Below are 20,496 nucleotides of genomic sequence, written 5' to 3'. Positions count from 1 at the left end.
ACCTTGTTGTCTCACCTTTGCCCCTGGGCTCCCTGCCTGTGGGCATCCTGAAGAGCCCACCCGGTGCCTTCCCACCGCGCCCTGGCCCCTTGGCGCTGCCTGCAGCGGGAGCTGCCAGCTTTTTGGAATTCCTAATCGCTCCTGGCCCCGGTGATTGGCTGCTCAGCTCTGACCCCACTTGGGCTGCCGCCTGGTTGGATAAAAGGGGAATCTCCTTGGGGCTTCAGAGCATTAGACACCGGAGGGGGCACCTGGGACCAACTTCGCTAAGCGGGGAGCCCGGCGGGGGTTGGGGGGAGCTACAAACCTGTGGCCTCAGCCCCTCCAAAGAACCGGGAGATGACGGGGAAAGCCGGGGAAGCGCTGAGCAAGCCCAAGTCCGAGACAGTGGCCAAGAGTACCTCTGGGGGCGCCCCGGCCAGGTGCACCGGGTTCGGCATACAGGAGATCCTGGGCTTGAACAAGGAGCCCCCCAGCTCCCATCCGCGGGCTGCCCTCGACGGCCTTGCCCCTGGGCACTTGCTGGCAGCGCGCTCAGTGCTCAGTCCCGCAGGAGTGGGCAGCATGGGGCTGCTGGGGCCCGGTGGGCTCCCTGGCTTCTACGCGCAGCCCACCTTCCTGGAAGTGCTGTCTGACCCGCAGAGCGTCCACTTGCAGCCACTGGGCAGAGCATCGGGGCCTCTGGACACCAGCCAGACGGCCAGCTCGGGTAGGTGAGGACGAGGCTGCGCGGCTGCCTGACTGCGGCTGAGAGCCGGGAGCCCGCGCCGTCGGCTCTCGCCTGCCGGACAAGGCCTGCTCCCTGCGGAAAAGTTCGTGCCAGGCCGAGGGGTCGCAGACCCGGCCTGGGGCCGACTCGCCTAGGGCAGGGACCGGGAAGATGCTCTGGCGCGGTCAGGTTTTGGCCCCAGCGTTTCCGGCTGCCGCGCTGTTCTCTGGTCCCCGCGTCTGGCCCGGCTTGGCCGCTGCGCCCTACTGGGGCCCCTCTGGAAACAGGGTTTGGAGTGTCAGAGCCGGTGTTGCAGGGTCACTGGATGAGTTGGAGGGCCCCAGCTCTGCTCTTCCACTGCGGTCCCGGCCTCTAAGAGAACGCGCGCTCCTAGAGCCCGAAGCTGTTCCGCGTGCTGGCCGCTTGGGAAGCGGGTGGTGGCTCCCGCCCAACCCAGGTGTCCAAAGTTGTCTTTTTCCTGCTTTCTTTATTCTAAAACCTCATGTTGATCACCTGGTGTTTATATTTTTACCCCACTAACTCGGACAACCCGGCTACTACAGCAGCCGAAGCGGCCGCCATCCGATCCCACGTAAACACCACAATATATCAGAGCCCCGCGACTGGCGGGCTCGGGGACTCTGGATGACCTCCCCGCGCCCTCCTCGAGCTGCTTTCCTGGCGGTACATCCTAGACCGCTCGGAACTCCGGCTTTGGTTCGCCCTTGTCAATTCCCCCGAATTTTCTTTTTTTTCTTTCTTCCCCCCCTTCCCGAATTTTCGTTTCCTTTCGTTTCGTTTTATTTGGAAGGACAACGAAAAGTGGCTGGTCACGGGCTCTCCAGCCTTAAGTGGGAACGCATTGAGCGGGCACTGCGAAGGGGACTGTGACTGGGCAGCCACAGCTCCTGGTGTCTGGGTCCCCGGGCACCAGAGCTGCAAGCGCAGAGCAGAGGGCGGACCCGGAGCGCCAGGCGGGTCCCTGCGACCCTCTGAGGCTGCCTCGCTCTCCGCCGTCCCTGCCCCAAGCGCGCCAGGGCCTTTGCCTCTCTTACAGCGAAATCTGTTCAAAACCTCCAGATTCTGGCGCTGGCGTGCGAGAGGCCAGCCTGGTCTTAGGGATGGAGATAGCCACCCAGGGTTCCCAAGGGCTTCCCGGGGAGACAGCAGGCCCCCGCGGCTCCCAGAGAAGGTCAGGGATGGGGCCCTCGCTGGTTTCAGGTGTGGCCGAGCGCGCTCCCCACTGTCCTCACGTCCTTCCGCTTTTCAGATTCTGAAGATGTTTCCTCCAGTGATCGAAAAATGTCCAAATCGACTTTAAACCAGACCAAGAAACGGAAGAAGCGGCGACACAGGTAAGGCCCCCCGCAGCGCGCGGTCACCTTTCCTGCCACCGCCATCCCTCCCAATCCCCGCCGCCGTCCGCTGTTCGGGCTCGAGTCACTCGGACCCTTATTTTCGCCGACCCCAGATATGAGGTCCGAGGCTGCGTGAGGGCGGAGTGACCAGGGTTGTTTGGAGGGACCTGCCCGAGGCCCTGGCGTCTGACTGCGCCGGGCGGCCGCCAGGGCAGCGGATCCAGGCTTTCTCCTCCCGCAGGAGAACGGAAAGGCCAAACCGGAGCTAGAGATGGGTGGTCAGCCCCAGATGCCCGCATCGGCACATTCCGAGAGCCAGGCAGACCCTGCGAGCAGGCAGATCCGCTCGCACCTCCCGCCCGAGCTGGTTCTTTCTCCCCTCCTCCCCCTCCATCTCTCTCCCAGGGTCCCTGTCCTCTCTGTCAACTCCCTAGCTTCCTGCTCCCATCCTTCCCAAAGCCCGCAGTATCTGCGCTGATGGAACATTTTCTTTTGGTTTCTGCTGTTTGGGTGATTCTGAGCGGGTCGCCTCCCTTCGTGAACCTGTTTCCTCGTCTGTAAAGTGATGGAGGGTCTAGACTGGATGGTCCCTGCTAGGTGGGCTGAAATGGGGTATAGACTAAAGAGACGATTTTAAAAAATGTATTCTTTAAATAGACATTACTTGCACAAAGTTAAAATCCAATAGGTATATCTTGAAAAGTAATCACCCCTCCCCCTTGTCCCCACCTCCAGACCCTCTCTACCTTCCGCATTGGCGCCTCTGCTGCCAGTGCCTCGTGTAAATCTGTGCTAAGATTTTCAAGGAAATAAAGGAGTGAAAACCAAAAATCTGCCTGTCTTCTGCCCGCGCGCTCACCTCGGGGCCGTTTCTTCACATCTCTCTCCCGGCCCCAATCCAGGAGGGGCAGCCAGAGGGTCTCCTGCCCTCTCGGGATATTTCCTCACTGGGAACCCCGCCCCCCATCCTTCTCTCCCCCTAATTTGTTCCGGTCCTCTTTGGTCTCTTTCTGGGCGGTTTTCTGCGCCTGGCTCATCCCTGGCCCTCGGAAGCTCCACTGTCAACCTCCATCTTTTAAAACGGCTCTTCTTGACCCTTCAGGCCCCAAGAGGTTTTTGGTTGGATGAGGGTGAACTTCAACTTGGTTGCTAAGGGATCTCGGTTCCCTTTCAGGCCGCTGTTTGCTTTTGTTTAGTTTGTTTTATTTTAAATGGGAACATTTTTTCTAGTCCTGATCCTGGGTTTTCCTTTTTAAAAAATTAATTCATTCAACGAATATTCATTAAAACACTTTTTATGTGCCGATCCCATGCTGGTCCTAGGATGGGTATCCTGTCGGTCTCTGCAAGCAGGGACAGGGGCCCATGGAAACAGGACAGGCTGGGAACCAGCCGAACTCCTCCCATGCTGGTGCTGAGATGGCGGGGGAGGTTCCCATAGCATGGAGACCCCTGGAAAAAACATTCCCAAACCTTGGGCACCAGAACGATGTTTCTTATTCCTACAGAATGTCTCATTGTTTGGCCCTTGGTGCTGGGTGACCCATAGTCCAAAGTCCATATTTAAAGTCCAAATCTTCTGTCCTATCTGCCACCCTCTTCACCAGGGAAACCTTTGGGGGCTTTGATGGGTTCCCAGGGGGGCAAAACAGCATCAGGGCAACACCAGGGTATTAATGGTCTATTTCTGGTGCATGAAGGGACCAGACTTCTGGAAAGAGAAGAATGCCTGCTGATTACCAGTACAGTTCTGAATTAGTAAAAGATACATTTTCCTGAGCTCCTTTAATTTGGGGATTTGGGGTAAGAGACTCCAGAATCTGGTGATGAGAGATGGGCTTGTCTTTATCTCCCAGAAACAAACTAGGCTTAAAAGTGCTTGCAGGTGGGTGGGGGTAAAGCAGCCATGGTGAGAGAGTCTCAGATTTTGTTCTTCTCTTTATCAGAAAGCTTAGCCCCTCTTCAGGCAGGTTATAGCAGAAGCCAGAGGTCGAGGCTTCTGCACAAGCCAAGAACAGAGGTTAGGTCACATGGTGGAGGAAGGGACCTTTCCCCGGACAGCATGTCAGCATCAGCAGCGTTGGCAGCAGCAGCAGCAGCAGTGAAGCAGCTCTGAGGCAGGAATTAGAGGAAGTCTGGAAGATTTGAATTATTGTTGTTGTTTTTAATAGGGACTCTCCCTGGAAGAAGAGCTTTCCTCTTTGACTTTGGCTGGGCCACACCACCTGTGTGCCTCAGTTTCCTGCCTTTTAAAAGAAACTTAAATTTTTCAATTGTTTATTTTGATGCTCTGTTCATAGATCCTTCAGCAAGAGACAGAAAGCAGAGGATCCTTAAAATTTTAAAGGATTAACTTTCTGTATACATAAGCATTACATATTCTCTCCCAAGAGAATAGGAGAAACGATTAAGAATCAAACCAGTCATTTTCTACAAAGAGCACAATCTTTCTTCCTCACACATCTCCCTTTAACATCCCCCAAAATATTAAAGCTGACACCAGCACAAGGAAGGTGTGGGGCTCAAATTTGCACTTTTTGGTTGTGTTGGGTGAGGGCACAGCAGTGAAGGACGCTAAACCTTTGTGCTGGTCCCAGGGTCCAAATCCCAGGGGCTAAGCAAGGGATGTAACATTTTTACAAGTTCAGTTTGTGGAAACGAGACTATATTGCCTGTTAGCCTGTTGTTGAGGGTCCAGGATAAAGGTTACCAGAAACCTGGTGAAATTAAGGTCTGAAAAGAGAAAAGCTTGTGTTTGTAAGTAGATGCTTATTAGGTTTATTCCTAATATCCAGGGCAAAATCATACGTGTGAGAATATATGCATTAGTGCGTTTTCCTCAGGTGACAGAATGTAACTCTTACCAGATTCTTAAAACAGTTTAACAGTTTATGACACAAATTAAGCCACTGTGAACTGCTCTTGGGGGCTGGGGGCTTACGAGGTGGCCTGAATGGGGCTCTCCCCAAGTGAGTGGATGCATTTGTATATGGGATGGTTGGAAGGTGGTCCTGCCTCCTAGTAGAGGGAGGAGAAAGATTCTGATGGCAGCTCTAGGGTGGTATCAGAGGAAGGGCAGGGGAGGAGGAGGGAGAATTAAAGTGAGCTGAGGAACTGGGAGATTGAGTTTTCAGCTATTACCAACCTAGAGATTGAAGTTGCATTTATCTTTCTGGTGAATCTTCAAACTTTGAGTGAAATTAGAGTCCAACTCTAGTGTCTGCTCGAGGAGCCCAGGTAGCAGGTTTGGGTGGGGCTGGGTGTTTAGTGATCTGATGAGCTCCTCCGCTCTGTGCTTGGGAGGAAGAACAGGGGGCTTTCTGCATTTAAAAAAATAAAATTCCTTTTTAACACCTTTGCCCTCAGAGCACCTCCATAAAGAGTCCTAGTGTGAAGGGCTGAAATCATGCCATCTCACTGGCCGGTGTCTTGTGGGCCCTTAGCCTTGAATGATGAGCAGCCCATATTTGTCTGCGTGCAAATATGCATATGTGTGTGTAAGAGAGTTTGGGTCAGACTGGATCATCGTGCTGAGCCAGCCTGGATTTGGGGTCTATCCAGGAGGCACAGGGGAGGGCCACGCTGTTCTCTCTGAGACAGGCTTTCTCAGTGTCCTAGGTCCTGAGTGTCTGGTCTTGCTCCCTCAGGACAATCTTCACCTCCTACCAGCTTGAGGAGCTGGAGAAGGCATTCAATGAGGCGCACTACCCAGACGTCTATGCCAGGGAGATGCTGGCCATGAAAACCGAGCTGCCGGAAGACAGGATACAGGTAACAGCCCTGAGCCCCTCTCTCCCAGATTTACCTCTTTCTCAGGGACGTAGACTACTCGGGGGTCCCAAATACCCCTGATCCTGCTTGCTATGGTCATGTGCTTGCCTGTGACCAGGTCCTCAAGGAGAGTGGTTCACTTAAGCTGACAGGTGTTTGCTGAACACACCTGCCATGCGAAGCGTACACTGTGTAAGGGACAGAGGCTTGACAGGTGTGCCTGGCCTGCTGTTCCACACTGTGCACTTCCTAAGGAGTGTCAGACGGACCCTGAAGGGCCCGGCAATGAGGGACGGAGTCCTGCATGGGTCCTGGGTTCTGGGCAGGGTCTCTGTGGAGGCAGATGTCCCCTTAGTACAGCTGAGATAGCCCCAGGTCTCTGTGGGTGGCTGTGGGAAGGGGAAGGTGGCTTCTAGCCCAGTTTGTTTGCCTTCCCTCCACCGCCCCCCATGAGGAAGGTGTGCCCCCTCCCTTCCCATCCCTGTCACTTCATCCTCTGAGGCTCCTGCCTCCCCTCATGCCCTGGCAATTTCTGGCCTTGCCCTGAGCCCCTGCTCCTTTTCCTTCTCCAGGTCTGGCCCAGTGTGTGGCCTGGGACATGTGCCTGGAGTGCTCTCTAAGCCTCCTCCTCTCCTGGGAAGTTTTGGGTCATAACCAGTCACTGATATGGGCAGCACATTCTTGGCCATGGTGGGCAAGGGGCCTCTTGTCAGCGGCAGCAGGACCTTCGAAAGTCCAGAGTCCCCTTGCTGGTCAGGAGTGGGGCTGCAGAATCATCTCTCTGGGAGAAGATGAAATCTGGTGATTTTCTGGGCAGGTGGAGGTAGAGGTGGTGGGTGGGTGAGAGGAACATTTCCAGAAGATTTGGAGTTGCCCTAGCTAGAACTTGACCTTAGATGAAAGCTGCCCCCCATCTGAGTGGTCCCGTTCACAGCTGAGGGATGGAGGAGTGGGCTCGGGGCAGGTCCTCTGCCCCCTCCCATGGTCCTTGTGCCTCCTGTGTGAGTGGGTGACTGCAGCCCTAGAGAAGGAACCAAAGGAAGTGTGTAGTTGCTTTGTACTCTCGCTGGAGGGCCAGAGGATGGGAAATGAAGACTCAAGCTGCTTTTCCAGAAGATTGTTCCTCTCCCTCAGAAATCTATTTAGAATTTCAGCCAATGGCTTTAGACATTGACACAAACAATAAGCTCAATTTTTCATAAGCAGATTATGTTTGGTGTGTTGCTCATGGTAGCCCAAACCCTTTACCCTCCACGCAACTGGGTTCTAGTGAGGTGAGCTGGGTGTCGATTCTGCAGTGCGTGCGTGCGTGCGTGTGTGTGTGTGTGTGTGTGTGTGTGTAAGCCAAGGCCCAGTCGCACCCATGTGTGGCAGTAACCTCTGCCTACCCTTCATTAGCACAAAGTTGGCCAGTACAAGTGGCTGCGGTGGAAGGAGGGCCAACAAATACTCGCTGTTGGCAGGCCTCGTGTTTGCACTATTGACTAGTAAGAAGGAATAGCTTGTCCCTTGCTGTGGGTTGTCCTAAAATATGTTTGGCTATGGTGGTGGGGGATGGGGTGTTTGAAACCTGCTGAGCTTAGGACTTGGGGAAAAGCTCTCCCTGGGCGGTAACTGCATTGCTGCAAATGCCCCAGTCGGGCATGCCCAGCTTTCTTAAGTTGCCTGAGGTTTGTTGTAGGGTGAGGCCACCAGCACAAAGAAGCCCTGGGTGTGGAGTAAGTAGAGCTCATTGCCCTGGGGACTGTGAGGAATGGCTCTGTAATTTGTGCATAGAGGAGGAATGAGGCTAAATGCTGCCCCCAGAAGGCATCTGTGAATTGTTAAGCTGTCTCGCCCCAAAGTGTTTAACAAAGTGGGAAAGATCTTGTTGTGTATCAATAACAATCACAGCTATAATTTTCAGAGCAGTGTCCATGTGCCAAGTATTCTCTTAAATATGTGATATACATAGGAGAGGCAGGGTGGTGCAGTGGTTAGAGACACTGCATTGGGAATCAGATCTGCCTGAGTTTGTGGCTGGACTTCACCTCTTAGAGCCTCCAAGTCCTCATCTTTATAGGGGGATAACAGTGGCATCTGCCTGTCCTGAAGAGGCAATAAGCCATATGTGTGCAGTGTTCAGGGCAGTGCCTGGCACATGCCCCCTCCTCAGTTGGTGCAGGTCTGATCTCATTAAATCCTGGTGACAATTGGGGGAGTAGAGACCATGAGATTTATTTATTTATGCATTTATTTAGAAATAGTTTCACTCGGTTGCCCTGGAGAGAGAGTGCTGTGGCACCACAGCTCATAACAACCTCAAACTCTTGGGCTTGAGCAATCCTCTTACCTCACCCTCTAGAGCAGGGGTCCTCAAACTGTGGCCCACAGGCCACATGTGGTGGTGTGATTGTATTTGTTCTCGTTTTGTTTTTTTACTTCAAAATAAGATATGTGCAGTGTGCTTAGGAATTTTTCATAGTTTTTTTTGTTTTTTTTTTTTTAACTATAGTCCGGCCCTCCAATGGTCTGAGGGACAGTGAATTGGCCCCTTGTTTAAAAAGTTTGAGGGTGCCTGGTAGAGTAACTGGGCCCACAGGTGCCTGCCACTATGCCCAGCTGGTTTTTCTATTTTTAGTAGAGATGAGGTCTTGCTCTTTCTCAGGCTGGTCTTGAACTCCTGAACTCCACCAATCTACCTGCCTCAGCCTCCCAGAGTGCTAGGATTAAAGGTGTGAGCAACCATGCCTGGCCATGAGCTTCCTTTTAGGATAGAGGAAGCTGAGGCATAGCAACGTGTCTCAAGTCACACAGATAGAAAGTAGGAGACATCAGGCTTACACCTGTAATCCTAGCACTCTGGAGGCCAAGGGCAGGTGGATTGCTTGAGTTTAGGAGTTTCAGTCCAGCCTGAGCAAGCGTGAGACCCTGTCTCCATTGAAAATAGAAAAACAAGCCAGTTGTAGGGGCAGGCGCTTGTATTCCCAGCTATGCGGGAGGCGGAGGCAAGAGGATCACTCGAGCCCAAGAGATTGAGGTTGCTGTGAGCTATGATGCCACAGCACTCTATCCAGGTGAACAGACTGAGACTATATATATATATATATATATGATTCAAACTTGCATCTGAAAACCCTCCTTAAATCTGTTTTGCCTTGAAGCTGGGAGAACAGGGGTGATTTGAAGTGGGGGGGCATGTATCACAGTTTCTTTATAAAAATAATCAATATTTATTGAGTACCAGGCACTATTATAAAAAAATCCAAACTCATAATAAAATTATTGTTTAAATGAGTTCAAAGGGTGAAAAATGAGTTTGCCTCCCCCCTACCCACCAGCAGCCTTCCCTTGGTAACCCGTGTCCTTTCTTTCCTTCCAGGGATAGTTTATGCACATTCAGCAAAGAGTCCTCCGAGCACCCAATGGGTGGGCTAGGTGCTATAGTCCCATTTTATAGATGGGGAACCTGAGGCACAGAGGCCAGAAGTCAGACCTGAGTCCCTTTAGACTCTAAATCCCTTGCTTCCTACATTGCTCCTTTCCTCCCCATTTCCCCTCAAAGTGTCCCCTGCCCAGCTTTGGGTCAGAAGACTCTGTGTGTGATGAGGGTGAAGGAAGGGGAAGAGAGAGAGAGTCATTAGAGGCTCCAGGTCTGGAGTTAGAAACTCTCAAGGTGGAATGAAAGGTTATTGGACAGGAAGTCAGGGACCCAGATCTTAGCTCTGACTCTGACACCCACTAGCATGGCAGAGGCTCACCTGGAAAAGAAAGAGGCAGAGTCCTTCTCAACCACTGGACTGCCATTGGTGGAATGGGCTGCAGGATGGGTGGAGTTTAGCAGTCCCCGAACTACAGCTTGAACGTGCATGACATGGCTGACATCCCTTCTAAGCCAATCTGAGTAAAGCCCTGCCTATGTCTGAGGTCCACAGTCTAGTGTCTAAAGAGAACCCCCAGCACAGACATGAAAAGTCAGACACATCTACTTCCAATCTTTCACTGCCAGTGAGCCAAACTCTGAGCCTCAATTTACTGACTTATAAAATAATATTTTTCCAAATGCTAACTTTACAAGTGGTGTTGTTACTGGAATTTATTAAATACTCACCAGTGTCCCAGAGACTAAGTGCTTTCCATGCCTTGTTTCATTTAATCCTTCACAACCAGATGAGTCAGACATCATCCCTATAACTATTTTCTGGATGAGGAAGCTGAGGGGCTGGGAGGTGAAGTAAATAGGATTGGGATTGAAACCCAGTACTCTGCTACCACCACACAGACCCCAGAGGTGAACACAAATGCCTCTCTAAACAAATTGTAACCATGCAAAGGGCAGTGATGATGGATGGCCCAGTCCCAGCGGTAGGGGATGGTTTCCTCTGCCTTCGTGCTTTAAGGATGAGCTCTTCCCCACTCTATAGCACCCTGGATTGGGGATAGAGGCATATGATGCAGTGTTGGGGAAAGAAAAGATTTCAAGTCTCCATGTCAGACTCAAGCACACAGTCCATTTTTGTGTGTTTGTCTCCAAAAACAAAGAAGTATGCTGGGATATGGCATTCTGGAAGCCCCTGCCAGATATCAGCCTTAGGGAAGAGGAAATGGGTTTCCAGACCAACTTTATTTCCTCTGTGGGGTCACTTGTTAAAACTGTAGAGTCAGGGGCAGTGCCTGTGGCTAGTGGGTAGGGTGCCAGTCCCAGATACTGAGGGTGGCAGGTTTGAACCCAGCCCCGGCCATACTGCAACAAAAAAATAGCTGCATTGTGGCAGGTGCCTATAATCCCAACTACTTGGGAGGCTGAGGCAAGAGAATCGCCTAAGCCCAGGAGTTGGAGGTTGCTGTGAGCTGTGTGATGCCACGGCACTCTACCAAGGGCCATAAAGTGAGACTTTGTCTCTAAAAAAAAATAATTGTAGAGTCAGGATATATAATTTTTTTCTGACATACTCCAGAGCTATGAATGTGCAAAGTGAACAGAGACTACTTTTTTTGGTCATAGACGGTCTCACTTTGTTGCTCTCAGTAGAGTGCTGTGGCGCCACAGCTCACAGCAACCTCCAGCTCTTGGGCTTAGGCGATTGTCTTGCCTCAGCCTCCTGAGTGGCTGGGACTACAGGCGCCTGCCACAATGCCCATCTATCTTTTCATTGCAATTTGGCCGGGGCCCGGTTCGCACCCGCCACCCTCGGTATTTGAGGCTGGCACCCTACTCACTGAACCACAGGTGCCACCCGAACAGAGATGACCTTTCACCCCACTCTCAGAAACTTCCTGTATGTCAAAGTGTGAAGTTTAGGTCCTCTGACTAGCACTGTTGGTCTTTGCCTCTTATAAAGTGGTCCCTGCCCAGGGGCAGGTGACAGAGTACTAGGGAGTTATATTCCAGAAGTAAAAGGACAGGTGTCTGGGTTGGAAAGGGTTTGCAGAGCTCAGGATGTTTATTAGAATCACCAGGGCAGAGTTTTCAAATACCTATGTGGCGGAGGGGGGAAGGTCTCCACATCCAGCAATTCTGGGTTTAATTGGTTTAAAATTAAACACCTGCAGGTTGGCACCTGAATGTTTTAAAATCTCCTCAGGACATTCTTTGTGAAGTCAGTGTAAAAAACAGTGTTGGAGGCTCAGGATAGATGTTCCTGTGTCCTATATGGGTTAATATGAGTGGGAGAAAGTGGAGTTTGGGGTGACAGGGGTAGGATAAGGAACACAACGACCTGTCTGTGCGCAGGGAAGGATGCTGCCAGAAACGTGGGCAGAGCTGCCCTCTAGTGGGCCTAAAAGGCTGCAGCAAGGCCCAAGTCAGAGCCTCAAACTGGGCTGGACTCAGTGCGCTGAAATGCAGACGATGTCAGAAGTGCTGAGTGGGTGTGGAGAATGAAGCCATTAAATCACACCAGCAATGAGCCCAAATTCATCAGCTTCCAGCTACAGGAACAGAGCCGGGCCTGGTGGCATGTGGCAAATTTGGAGACCAGAATGTGCAAAGGGCATTTGTTATGCAAGATGTCTCCGTTAAGGGGAGTGATCATGGAAGGAGTGCAGAGGGTCTGCTCAGAGCCACTTGAGAGAAGGAGCCCTGGGCATGTTGTCTCCTGAGGATGCTCGGATAGGAGCTTGCAGGACAGGGCCTAGGTGATGATGCAGACACAAGAGGAGGCCTGGGACATGGCCACAGCCGCTTGTGCTGGTTTCCCACACACAGAAAGAACTGACATTGTTGCCTGGCTTGCTAGCTGTGCAGTCCATGGCAGAGGAGCATCCATTTGCAAGGGTTCCTAAACCGAAACCCAGGCTCATTCCTAAACTGAAAGATCCTCCCAACGCACCTTTGTCTGGGACTCCAAACCTGGTGACCCTTGATGTCACTTAGGCACTTGGAGCACAGAGTGTAAGGCAAGGTAGGGGTCTCATCCTGGTTGGGGGCTTGATGTAATGTCTCCCAAAGAGTTTAAGACCAGACTCCCATATGAGAGGAGCGGTCTCTTCTAGAAAGTGGGCAGTCAGGAAAGCAAGTGAGAGAGAGACTGAGGAATATTATGGGTTCATCAGAACAAGAGCCCAAGTAGAAACTCAGAGATGAGACATAGAAGGACATAGTTTTATGTGAAAAGCATTCTAGAGCAATTTCCAGAAAGCAAAGTCTCGTCTGGTTGCACATTTAGCTCTTACTATGTGCCAGGTATTTCCCACACACTGCCTAATTTTCACAACAAACCTATAAGGAAGTGGAGGTGGCATCACTGGCAGGTGAGGAATGGGAAGTTCAGAAAGGCTAAGAAGTGTCCCCAGGGCCACAAAAGCAACTAGAGACACAGCAGAGATCTCCACCCTAGGCCCCCTGGCTTCTTATGGAGGTGTGGGTGCTGCAGGGGTATCCTCCTCCATCGGAGCCCCAGGGGCTTAGAACATAGTAGAAATGCGGGGAGAGTTTCAGGGGCAGATGCTTGGCTCTCCAGATGCCTAGAGGGGAAACTAGAGGCTTGTATATATTAAAATGTCACAGCCTAGACTTGGCACCTGTAGCTCAGCCATTAGGGCGCTGGCCACATACACATGGGCTGGCGGGTTTGAACCCAGCCTGGGCCTGCCACACAACAATGACAACTACAACAAAAAAATAGCTGGGCATTGTGGTGGGCACCTGTAGTCCCAGCTTCTTGGGAGGCTGAAGCAAGAGAATAGCTTAAGCCCAAGAGTCTGAGGTTGCTGTGAGTTGTGACAATAGCAGTCTACCGAGGATGACATAGTGAGACTCTGTCTAAAAAAAAAAAAAAAAGTCACAGTCTGAAGGCTAGTTCTGTCTTTCCCTCCTCCTCCTGGAGTTGTTATTTTTCATTATTACTATTATTTGCCAGTCCAGCCTTGCTAGAGCGCGTGTGGTGGAGGCCAGAGCACAGGTAATGTCGTTCTGGGCAGGCTCCCACTGACTTTCTTTTTTTTTTTTTTTTGGCCGGGGCTGGGTTTGAACCCACCACCTCTGGCATATGGGACCAGCACCCTACTCCTTGAGCCACAGGCGCCGCCCCTCCCACTGACTTTCAATGCCTCTGCTGCTGTAATAACAGCATGCATTGAGCACCTTCTGTATTTCAAGCACTGATTTAGGCACTCACTTATGTTAACACTCCAAACAAGTCCGGAAAGTAGGTATTCTTACTTTTTGTTTGAAGAGACTGAGAAGTCAAGTAACTTTCCCAAGGTCACACAGCCGTTTTTTCAGAGCTGAGAATTCCATTTCAGGACTAGCTGACCTCAATGCTTCTTATAAATTTTTGAGTTCTATATTCTTGCTGGTTGCTTCCAGGAAAGGAAAAGGAAGACAAATACAAAGAGTGGTTAGGGTTAATTCTAATCCCTTGTCCACTTCCCTCCAAGGCACCACTGCCACAGCTTCCCTGCCAACTGCCCTAAAAAGAAATTGTTTTGGCCATCCAGGCTTCCTCCATAAATTGGAGTAGCATCTGGTCTGTACAGAGAGCCAGGCATTCCAGGAGCCCATAACTGAGGTCTGGATGACTTCTGGTTTGAGCAACCAGCTGGCGCTAGCTCCCCTGGGAGAGTATCTGTGGGCAAAGTCTGATCTACAGACCAGTTACTCATTTACCCAAATTAGGAGACCCAGAAAAACAGTTCTGTTTCAAGGCCCCAATGATGATCTGAATCCCAAGTCTGTTAGTTTCCTAAAGATGTTGTTTCCATCTGAGAGCCTGCTCCATCTCAAGAATGAATGCTCATGGAACTCCTGGGAAAGCCAGGACAATGCCACTTACCAGGTATCCGCCCTGCGGTGGTGGAGGCACCTCTGTCTTTGTATACTCCACAGTGCCTCCTCCAGAATCCCTAAATTCAAACCTCAATGAAAATGGAAAGTTTTCCTTTCTAAGTTTGGCATCAAAATTCATTTGACAGCAAAAATTGGACCCCATGCAACTTATTTATCCCCATTGGTGTGAATATTCACATATTCTACATTTTGCTACAGAAATCAAAAGTGATGGGTTTGATTATGAGATGCTGCCACTGCAGGGCATATGTAACATGTGGTGTATGAATCATGTATGTTTCCTAAAACATTCTCAGAACTGGCTCCACTGGTTCCAGTTAGGGGTGTGTGGCCTTGTTTCATAATGCACTGTCCTCCCGCAGGACATGTTATCTCCTGCCCAGGAAGTGGATGTTCATAAAGCAAGCCTTCCCAACCCTCTGTGGTCAGACTTGGTGCCTGGAATTCAATCACCAGGAGTTTTCTTTTTGCAGTTTTTGGCCGGGGCTGGGTTTGAACCTGCCACCTCTGGCATATGGGGATGGTGTCCTACTCCTTTGAGCCACAGGCACCACCCCCACCAGGAGTTTTCATTCTTTGCTGTTCTCTCTGAGAGATGGATAAAACCAGAAGTCACTTACACTTTCACGTGAATTATTCCTTAGATCTTTCCTCTGTGGGAGAAAGCAGCTTGAAGCAAATAAGGCCTAGCAGAGGGCGATCAAGTGCTAAGGAGAGGGAGATGGGGCAGGACTGTGAGGCCCCCAACAAAGCACAGGCCCTGGGTAGGGAGACAGTTGGGCAGACATCCTGCGGGACAGGCAGGCACCGCTGGAGAGAGGTCTGCACACGGCGTGGGGCCAGACCAGGGCGCAGCCTGAGTTACCGCGGGCTCGCACTGCCCACCCCTCTCCATTTCTTAGTGCACGAAGAGCAGCCGCCTTCCCCTGGCAGGGGTCAGCATGGCGGTCAGGTCCAGACCAACGGAGGCCCTGCACCTGTGCTGTCCTCATTCTGAGTAGGAGCTACAGGTGCCAAACCCGGTGGTGGCAAAGGTGCTGTCCCTGCGGAGGCGGCGCCCTCCTGGGTAGGAGAGGCCCAGGCCATCTGAGGCTGTGTCGCTCCCATTTTTAGAAGCGCCTAGTTATTCACAAATGAAGAAATGCCAAAACAGGGGTCACACATGTTTGAGTCAACTCAAAGGTGTGCGTGGACTGGTCAGTCTTTCCGCGGCCAAGCAGGGTGTCGCCGCCGCCGTGGGGCCATTTTTTGGAGCCCGGCACTGCAAGAAGGGAGGGCCGGAGCGCCCCCTGGCGGGTGGGGCCTGTCGTGTTCTGTCGCAGACTCCGGGCTGCCAAGGGCTGACGGGCGCTCACTCCGCCACCTGGCGGCGGCAAAGGGAAGCGCAGGACGGCTCGGACCCCGGGCCCCGCCGGCCCGAGCCCCGGCTCCCGAGGCAGCAAAGGGTTAAGCTGTCAGCGGCGCGATGTTAAACAGGTGTCAAAGGCGCCCCATATATCTGCAGATTGAAATCAAATTCTTTGCCGTATAAAAAGATAAATTACCCAGGCGCTGCCGTGCGTCCCACTCATCACGCCAGCGCCAGACGGCAAGCAATTTTTTTTTTTAATGTGCTAACGACCTAATCAAGCAATCAAGTCGGAGAAGATTGCAGAGTGACCCGGGCAGCCATCTGCCGGCGAGCCCCGCATTCATTTCCGCGCCCCTGCGCGGGGCGGGGGCCGGGAGGGAGCCGCCGGGGGAAGAGGGGGAAAAATCCTAAACAAATTAACACCCAATTTTCCCCGTCTAATTAGTTAAATGAGAAGTGCTTGGGGTCCCCGGGGGAGCGGGAGCGGCTCGCGGCGAGGCGAGCGCCTCCTCCCCGGCATTAATTAGTGCGGGTCAATGCCGCGGCTCCCGGGAGAGCAGCCGCTTTAATTTCCCGTGATATTTCAGTGCCTGAGGCCCATCGATTCAAACTGAAATTAACTTATTTTTCAATCAGCCTAGGGCTGCCCCTGGGGGTGACTCTTCTTTTGCCGCCTCCTGAATAGAGCTGGAGCAATTTTTCATCAAAAGCTGATACCCGGGCCGCGGGGGAGGAGGCCCGGTGGGAAGGGTGGGACGGCGGGCGAGGGAATGAAAATCGCAGAGGAAATGAATGGGTTTCCGGAGCCCGCCTTTTCCTCCCCTTGCCCTCTGGGCTAGGCTTCCCTGGGGTGCCTCGGGCGACATGCCGCCCCTGGTGTCAGGGTCCCAAGGGCTGTGAAGGCTAAGACGGGACAGACAGGCCAGTTTCTCGCGGGCCCCTCACCTCCTGCAGGCAAAGCTTCTGAAGTCTCAAGAAAGTCGCTTTGGGAGACCAGGAAATCCTTCCTCTCCAAAGCATGGATTCTGCGATCTCCTTCAGGAATAGCTGGAGCTCTGCAGACACACCGAGAGGACCCCACTCTCGCTCAGGCCCTTCATCAGTCAGCTCTGGGGCAGAGAAACATTTCCCAGTCCTTACCCACCACACTGTCCTAAGTTCACACTCCCATTTGCCCCTCAGCTCTACAGAAAGTTGTCTTCCTCCACTGACCCAGGGGTGACTGCCCAGTTTCCCTTATAGAATTCAGAGTTAGGCCCAGAATTGAGGAAAGCAAGGAACTGGGGGTCAAATGCAGCAGGCAGGGCTCAGCCAGGACAGGCCAGAGGAGGGAGACTGACCCGGACCCCCTAGGGGTCCCCTCCCTACTTTCTGATACCTGGATGAAATGCCCTTTGCTTCCTGAGCCTGTGGGCTCACCTGCAGCCTTCCTCTACTGTTCTGGCAGAGAACTTGTCCTTCTGCAAACCAGAAAAGAGAATCTGTTCATACGCTGGAGGTGTGAACACTTGTAGGAAAGCTGCCAGGGTCAGGTCAGGCCTCTCATCTACAAACTGAAAACCACGTGGGGTCCTGCCCATCTGCAAGACCTTGTCCAAAAGCTGGCCCTATCCCATCTACCTAGAACTGCTTTGATTTAAAAAAAAAAAAAGACCCCTTTTCCCATCAAGGACTGATGTCCTCCTTCTGAACAGCCTCTGAGCTTGCAGGAAGCCCAGAACACCCCCAGGGTGGCAAGTAGGTAAGGGCATCCTGCTGGAGATTGTGTCACTCCAGGAGACATGGGGGTCAAGGCCTTGGCTCCAGTGCCCCTCAGAGCACAACCCTCACTTGTCCAATGCACTTGCAGGTCTGGTTCCAGAACCGGAGAGCCAAGTGGAGGAAGCGGGAGAAGTGCTGGGGCCGGAGCAGTGTCATGGCAGAGTACGGGCTGTACGGTGCCATGGTGCGGCACTCCATCCCCCTGCCTGAGTCCATCCTCAAGTCTGCCAAGGATGGCATCATGGACTCCTGTGCCCCGTGGCTACTGGGTAAGAGCCCGCACCCTCCTTGGGGCCCTGCCCCTGTGGTGAGGAGAGCGGGCTCCCTGGAGGAGGGGACAGAGCCCTGGTAGGCCTCCCAGTCTAACTTGGGGACCTCTGGGCTGGTGGGCTTGGGGCCTGGTGTCTATCCCTTGTATCTACCTACTGGATGCCAAGCACTCTTATCCTGGATAGGTCTCTAACTGTGGGTTCTTTTGTCCTATGAAGAGGGTGTGGCTGTGGCCCTCAGTCTGAATTCCTCCCTCACCTTGGCCAGAGGTGGGCTTATGGTGAATGGCCTACCTCTTGGGAGTTGAAGGGGACCCTAGGTCTCTTTGGCCATCATTTTGGCTTTGCCCAAAGGGCTTCTTTCCCCCAGTCTCTCCATCTGCTATCTTCCCCATCTGCCATCTGGGCCATGTTTGGTAACAGCACCCTTTATCTTGGGGTTCTAAGATCTGGAATCCCAGGAAGGAGGAATTGGGGAGAAAGTGGTATGTCCGTCTGGGTGCCCAGGGGGTTGATAAGGAGAAGTCCTCCTCAGGCTTGGTTCTCAGCCACAGGTCTGCAGCCTTACCCCAGCCACCCTCCCTGTCCCCTGACCCCTGACCTGGCCCTGGGATGCGTGTGACTGCGGTGGTCGTGGGAAGTAAGGCTTTCTGCTTGTCCTTAATTCTGGCCTCTCTCTATCTTTGCCGTTTTCAGTTCAAGATGGCTTTCCCAGGCGCTTTTCTAAACCCGAATACCAACAATTCTTTTTAGGGATGCACAAAAAGTCGCTGGAGGCAGCAGCTGAGTCGGGGAGGAAGCCCGAGGTGGAACGCCAGGCCCTGCCCAAGCTCGACAAGATGGAGCAGGAGGAGCGGGGCCCTGACACCCAGGCGGCCATCTCCCAGGAGGAACTGAGGGAGAACAGCATCGCAGTGCTCCGAGCCAAAGCTCAGGAGCACAGCACCAAAGTGCTGGGGACTGTGTCAGGGCCAGACAGCTTGGCCCGGGATGCTGAGAAGCCAGAGGAGGAGGCCATGGACGAAGATAGGCCAGCAGAGAGGCTGAGTCCACCACAGCTTGAGGACATGGCTTAGGTCAAGGGGCATGCAGTTGCTGGAGTCCTGAAACTCTGCTGTCCTTGGGACCTGTGGTGCTGGGAGGTAGTCTCCAAGGCTCTGCCCAGCCCCAGCCTCTGCCCTCCTCCCTGCCCCCAAGGTCATTCTTCACCCTGTGTCTGCAGGCACAGCTCAGTTCTGGCTGTGGCTCAGACCATGCTGAGACATCCCCAAACCAGTCTTGACCTCTCCAGCGTCCTTCTCCTCATCCCAGCATCCCTGCCTCAGATGCATTCTTGGTGACCCAGACCAGCCCCTCAAGCCCCTTTCAGTCAATCCTCTAGCACCTCTCGCCATTCACAGCCACCCTTTCCCCTCTGTCCTCTTGCTCTAAAGAGCCTCCCTTCCTGGCTCTATACCCTCTCTGGAGTCTGCTCCACTCCTGACTACAGCCTGCCCTTCACTGGCGTAGCTCATTGCCTGCCATGGCCCTGACATGAGTTCAGGACATGCACTCCAGCTTCAGTAGCCTAGGCACTACCGTCCTCAACAAATCTTCTTGCCCCCTCAAGCCTGTCCTTTCTGTGGACCTGGGCTTCTGCTGTGATAACACTGCCCTATAAGCTCATCACAATTTCTGCAACCCCTCTCCCCCTGATCAGTGGGGTCCAGATTTCAGACTAAACTTGGGAAGTGTCAGCCTGGAGCCCTTGGCCACCCTCAGTCTGCTGTGGTCATCCTCAGGAACCCTCCCTGTTCACACTCAGCCTGCCCCATGGGTTCCTCTCAGCTTAGGTGACAATGTAGCATGTGGCGATATAGTGAGTGCAAGTCCTGTGCCCTGCAGCAAGAGGGCACCTCTCACAAATCTGTGGCTCACTGCTCTATAGGGGACTCCAAACCCTCTGCCCAGGGCCCTGTGTTCTGAAGCATCCTGACTCTCCTGGTATTGCTACCTGTGACCTTGACTTGCTGTGAAGGCCCCCTTCTCCCAGAGTCCCCCGTGAACTATTAGTTTGCATGTGCCTTCCTTGGAGCAACCCAGTCCAGCTGTTAAATGACACCTGGGAAGCCACAGTCCTCAACTTGATCCAGAGAAGGGAAGCCTGGAGGGGGCCTGGGGCTATATGCACCCTCAAGGGCTGGACACAGAAAAGTGTGGGTAATGTAGGAAGGCAAGGGGGGAGGCTACTGCTAAGCCCAAACTAAGCTGCAGGCACACACCTTCATGCCAGGGGTGAGCTGGGAAGCATGTCCTCTAGAATAAGATGGACACCATAACCACAATGGAATAAGGGCCAGGGAGCTTCTTCCTGTATATTGATGGGTGGACCTGTCGATTCTTCAGCTGCCCTTTCTACCCTAGCCTTTACCATTCGCATGAGTAATGGGGCCACGTAGGCTTGTTGAGCCAGCGGGACCCAGATTCCCAGGCCAGGCATGCGATCCCCTCACCTCCATGTCATTTCCTTCCTCCCCACCTTTGCAGGGAATACCTCTCCAGAGAAAGGCCTGAGACAGTGAGTTACAATTTTAAGTTTGTGTCGAAAGTTGATTTCTTCTTCATTTCCATTCACGAAACTCCCTCCCCGCCTAGTTCTTCTTGTCTTTGTTCCCTGTTGGTTTCAAGTGTTAGACTGTAGCCCTGGTATGTAAATAATGTACATAGAGTAAGAAGAAAGAGACTTGATATTGAGGTGTTTGAAATATGGAACTGTAATAACTTCTAGGTCTTCTAAACCTGTGATTTCTGTGCCATTTTCTGTAAAGATACAAGTGAGAATAAAATGGATCTAAAAACAGCAGGGGAGGAATCCAGGGGTCCTGCCTGTGAGGGTGGGATGGTTTGTGTATATGTGGATAGGTGGCACAAAAAAGTAAACCCACACATTGCTTTTTAGGTGAAAATTACTGGGTTCCTCTTTTAAAATTTTCCCAACTGTAAAGGCACAGTGACCTGCATGTCTCCAC

General features: G+C 52.5%; 1 protein-coding gene across 1 annotated transcript; it reads left to right on the top strand.

The window, feature by feature from the left end:
- The first annotated feature begins 299 nt into the window (after nt 1–299).
- Nucleotides 300–19,161, top strand: VSX2 (visual system homeobox 2). Its single transcript, XM_053603191.1, has 5 exons — nt 300–709; nt 1,980–2,064; nt 5,715–5,838; nt 17,308–17,488; nt 18,242–19,161. Exons 1-5 carry the CDS (start codon nt 340–342, stop codon nt 18,562–18,564), a joined length of 1,083 nt encoding a protein of 360 aa, XP_053459166.1. The 5' UTR covers nt 300–339; the 3' UTR covers nt 18,565–19,161.
- Nucleotides 19,162–20,496: the final 1,335 nt, after the last annotated feature.

The sequence above is a fragment of the Nycticebus coucang genome, chromosome 9, assembly GCF_027406575.1.
Source record: "Nycticebus coucang isolate mNycCou1 chromosome 9, mNycCou1.pri, whole genome shotgun sequence".
NCBI lineage: Eukaryota > Metazoa > Chordata > Mammalia > Primates > Lorisidae > Nycticebus > Nycticebus coucang.
Note: the sequence above shows the minus strand (reverse complement) of the source record. Positions and strands in the feature narration are given on the sequence as shown.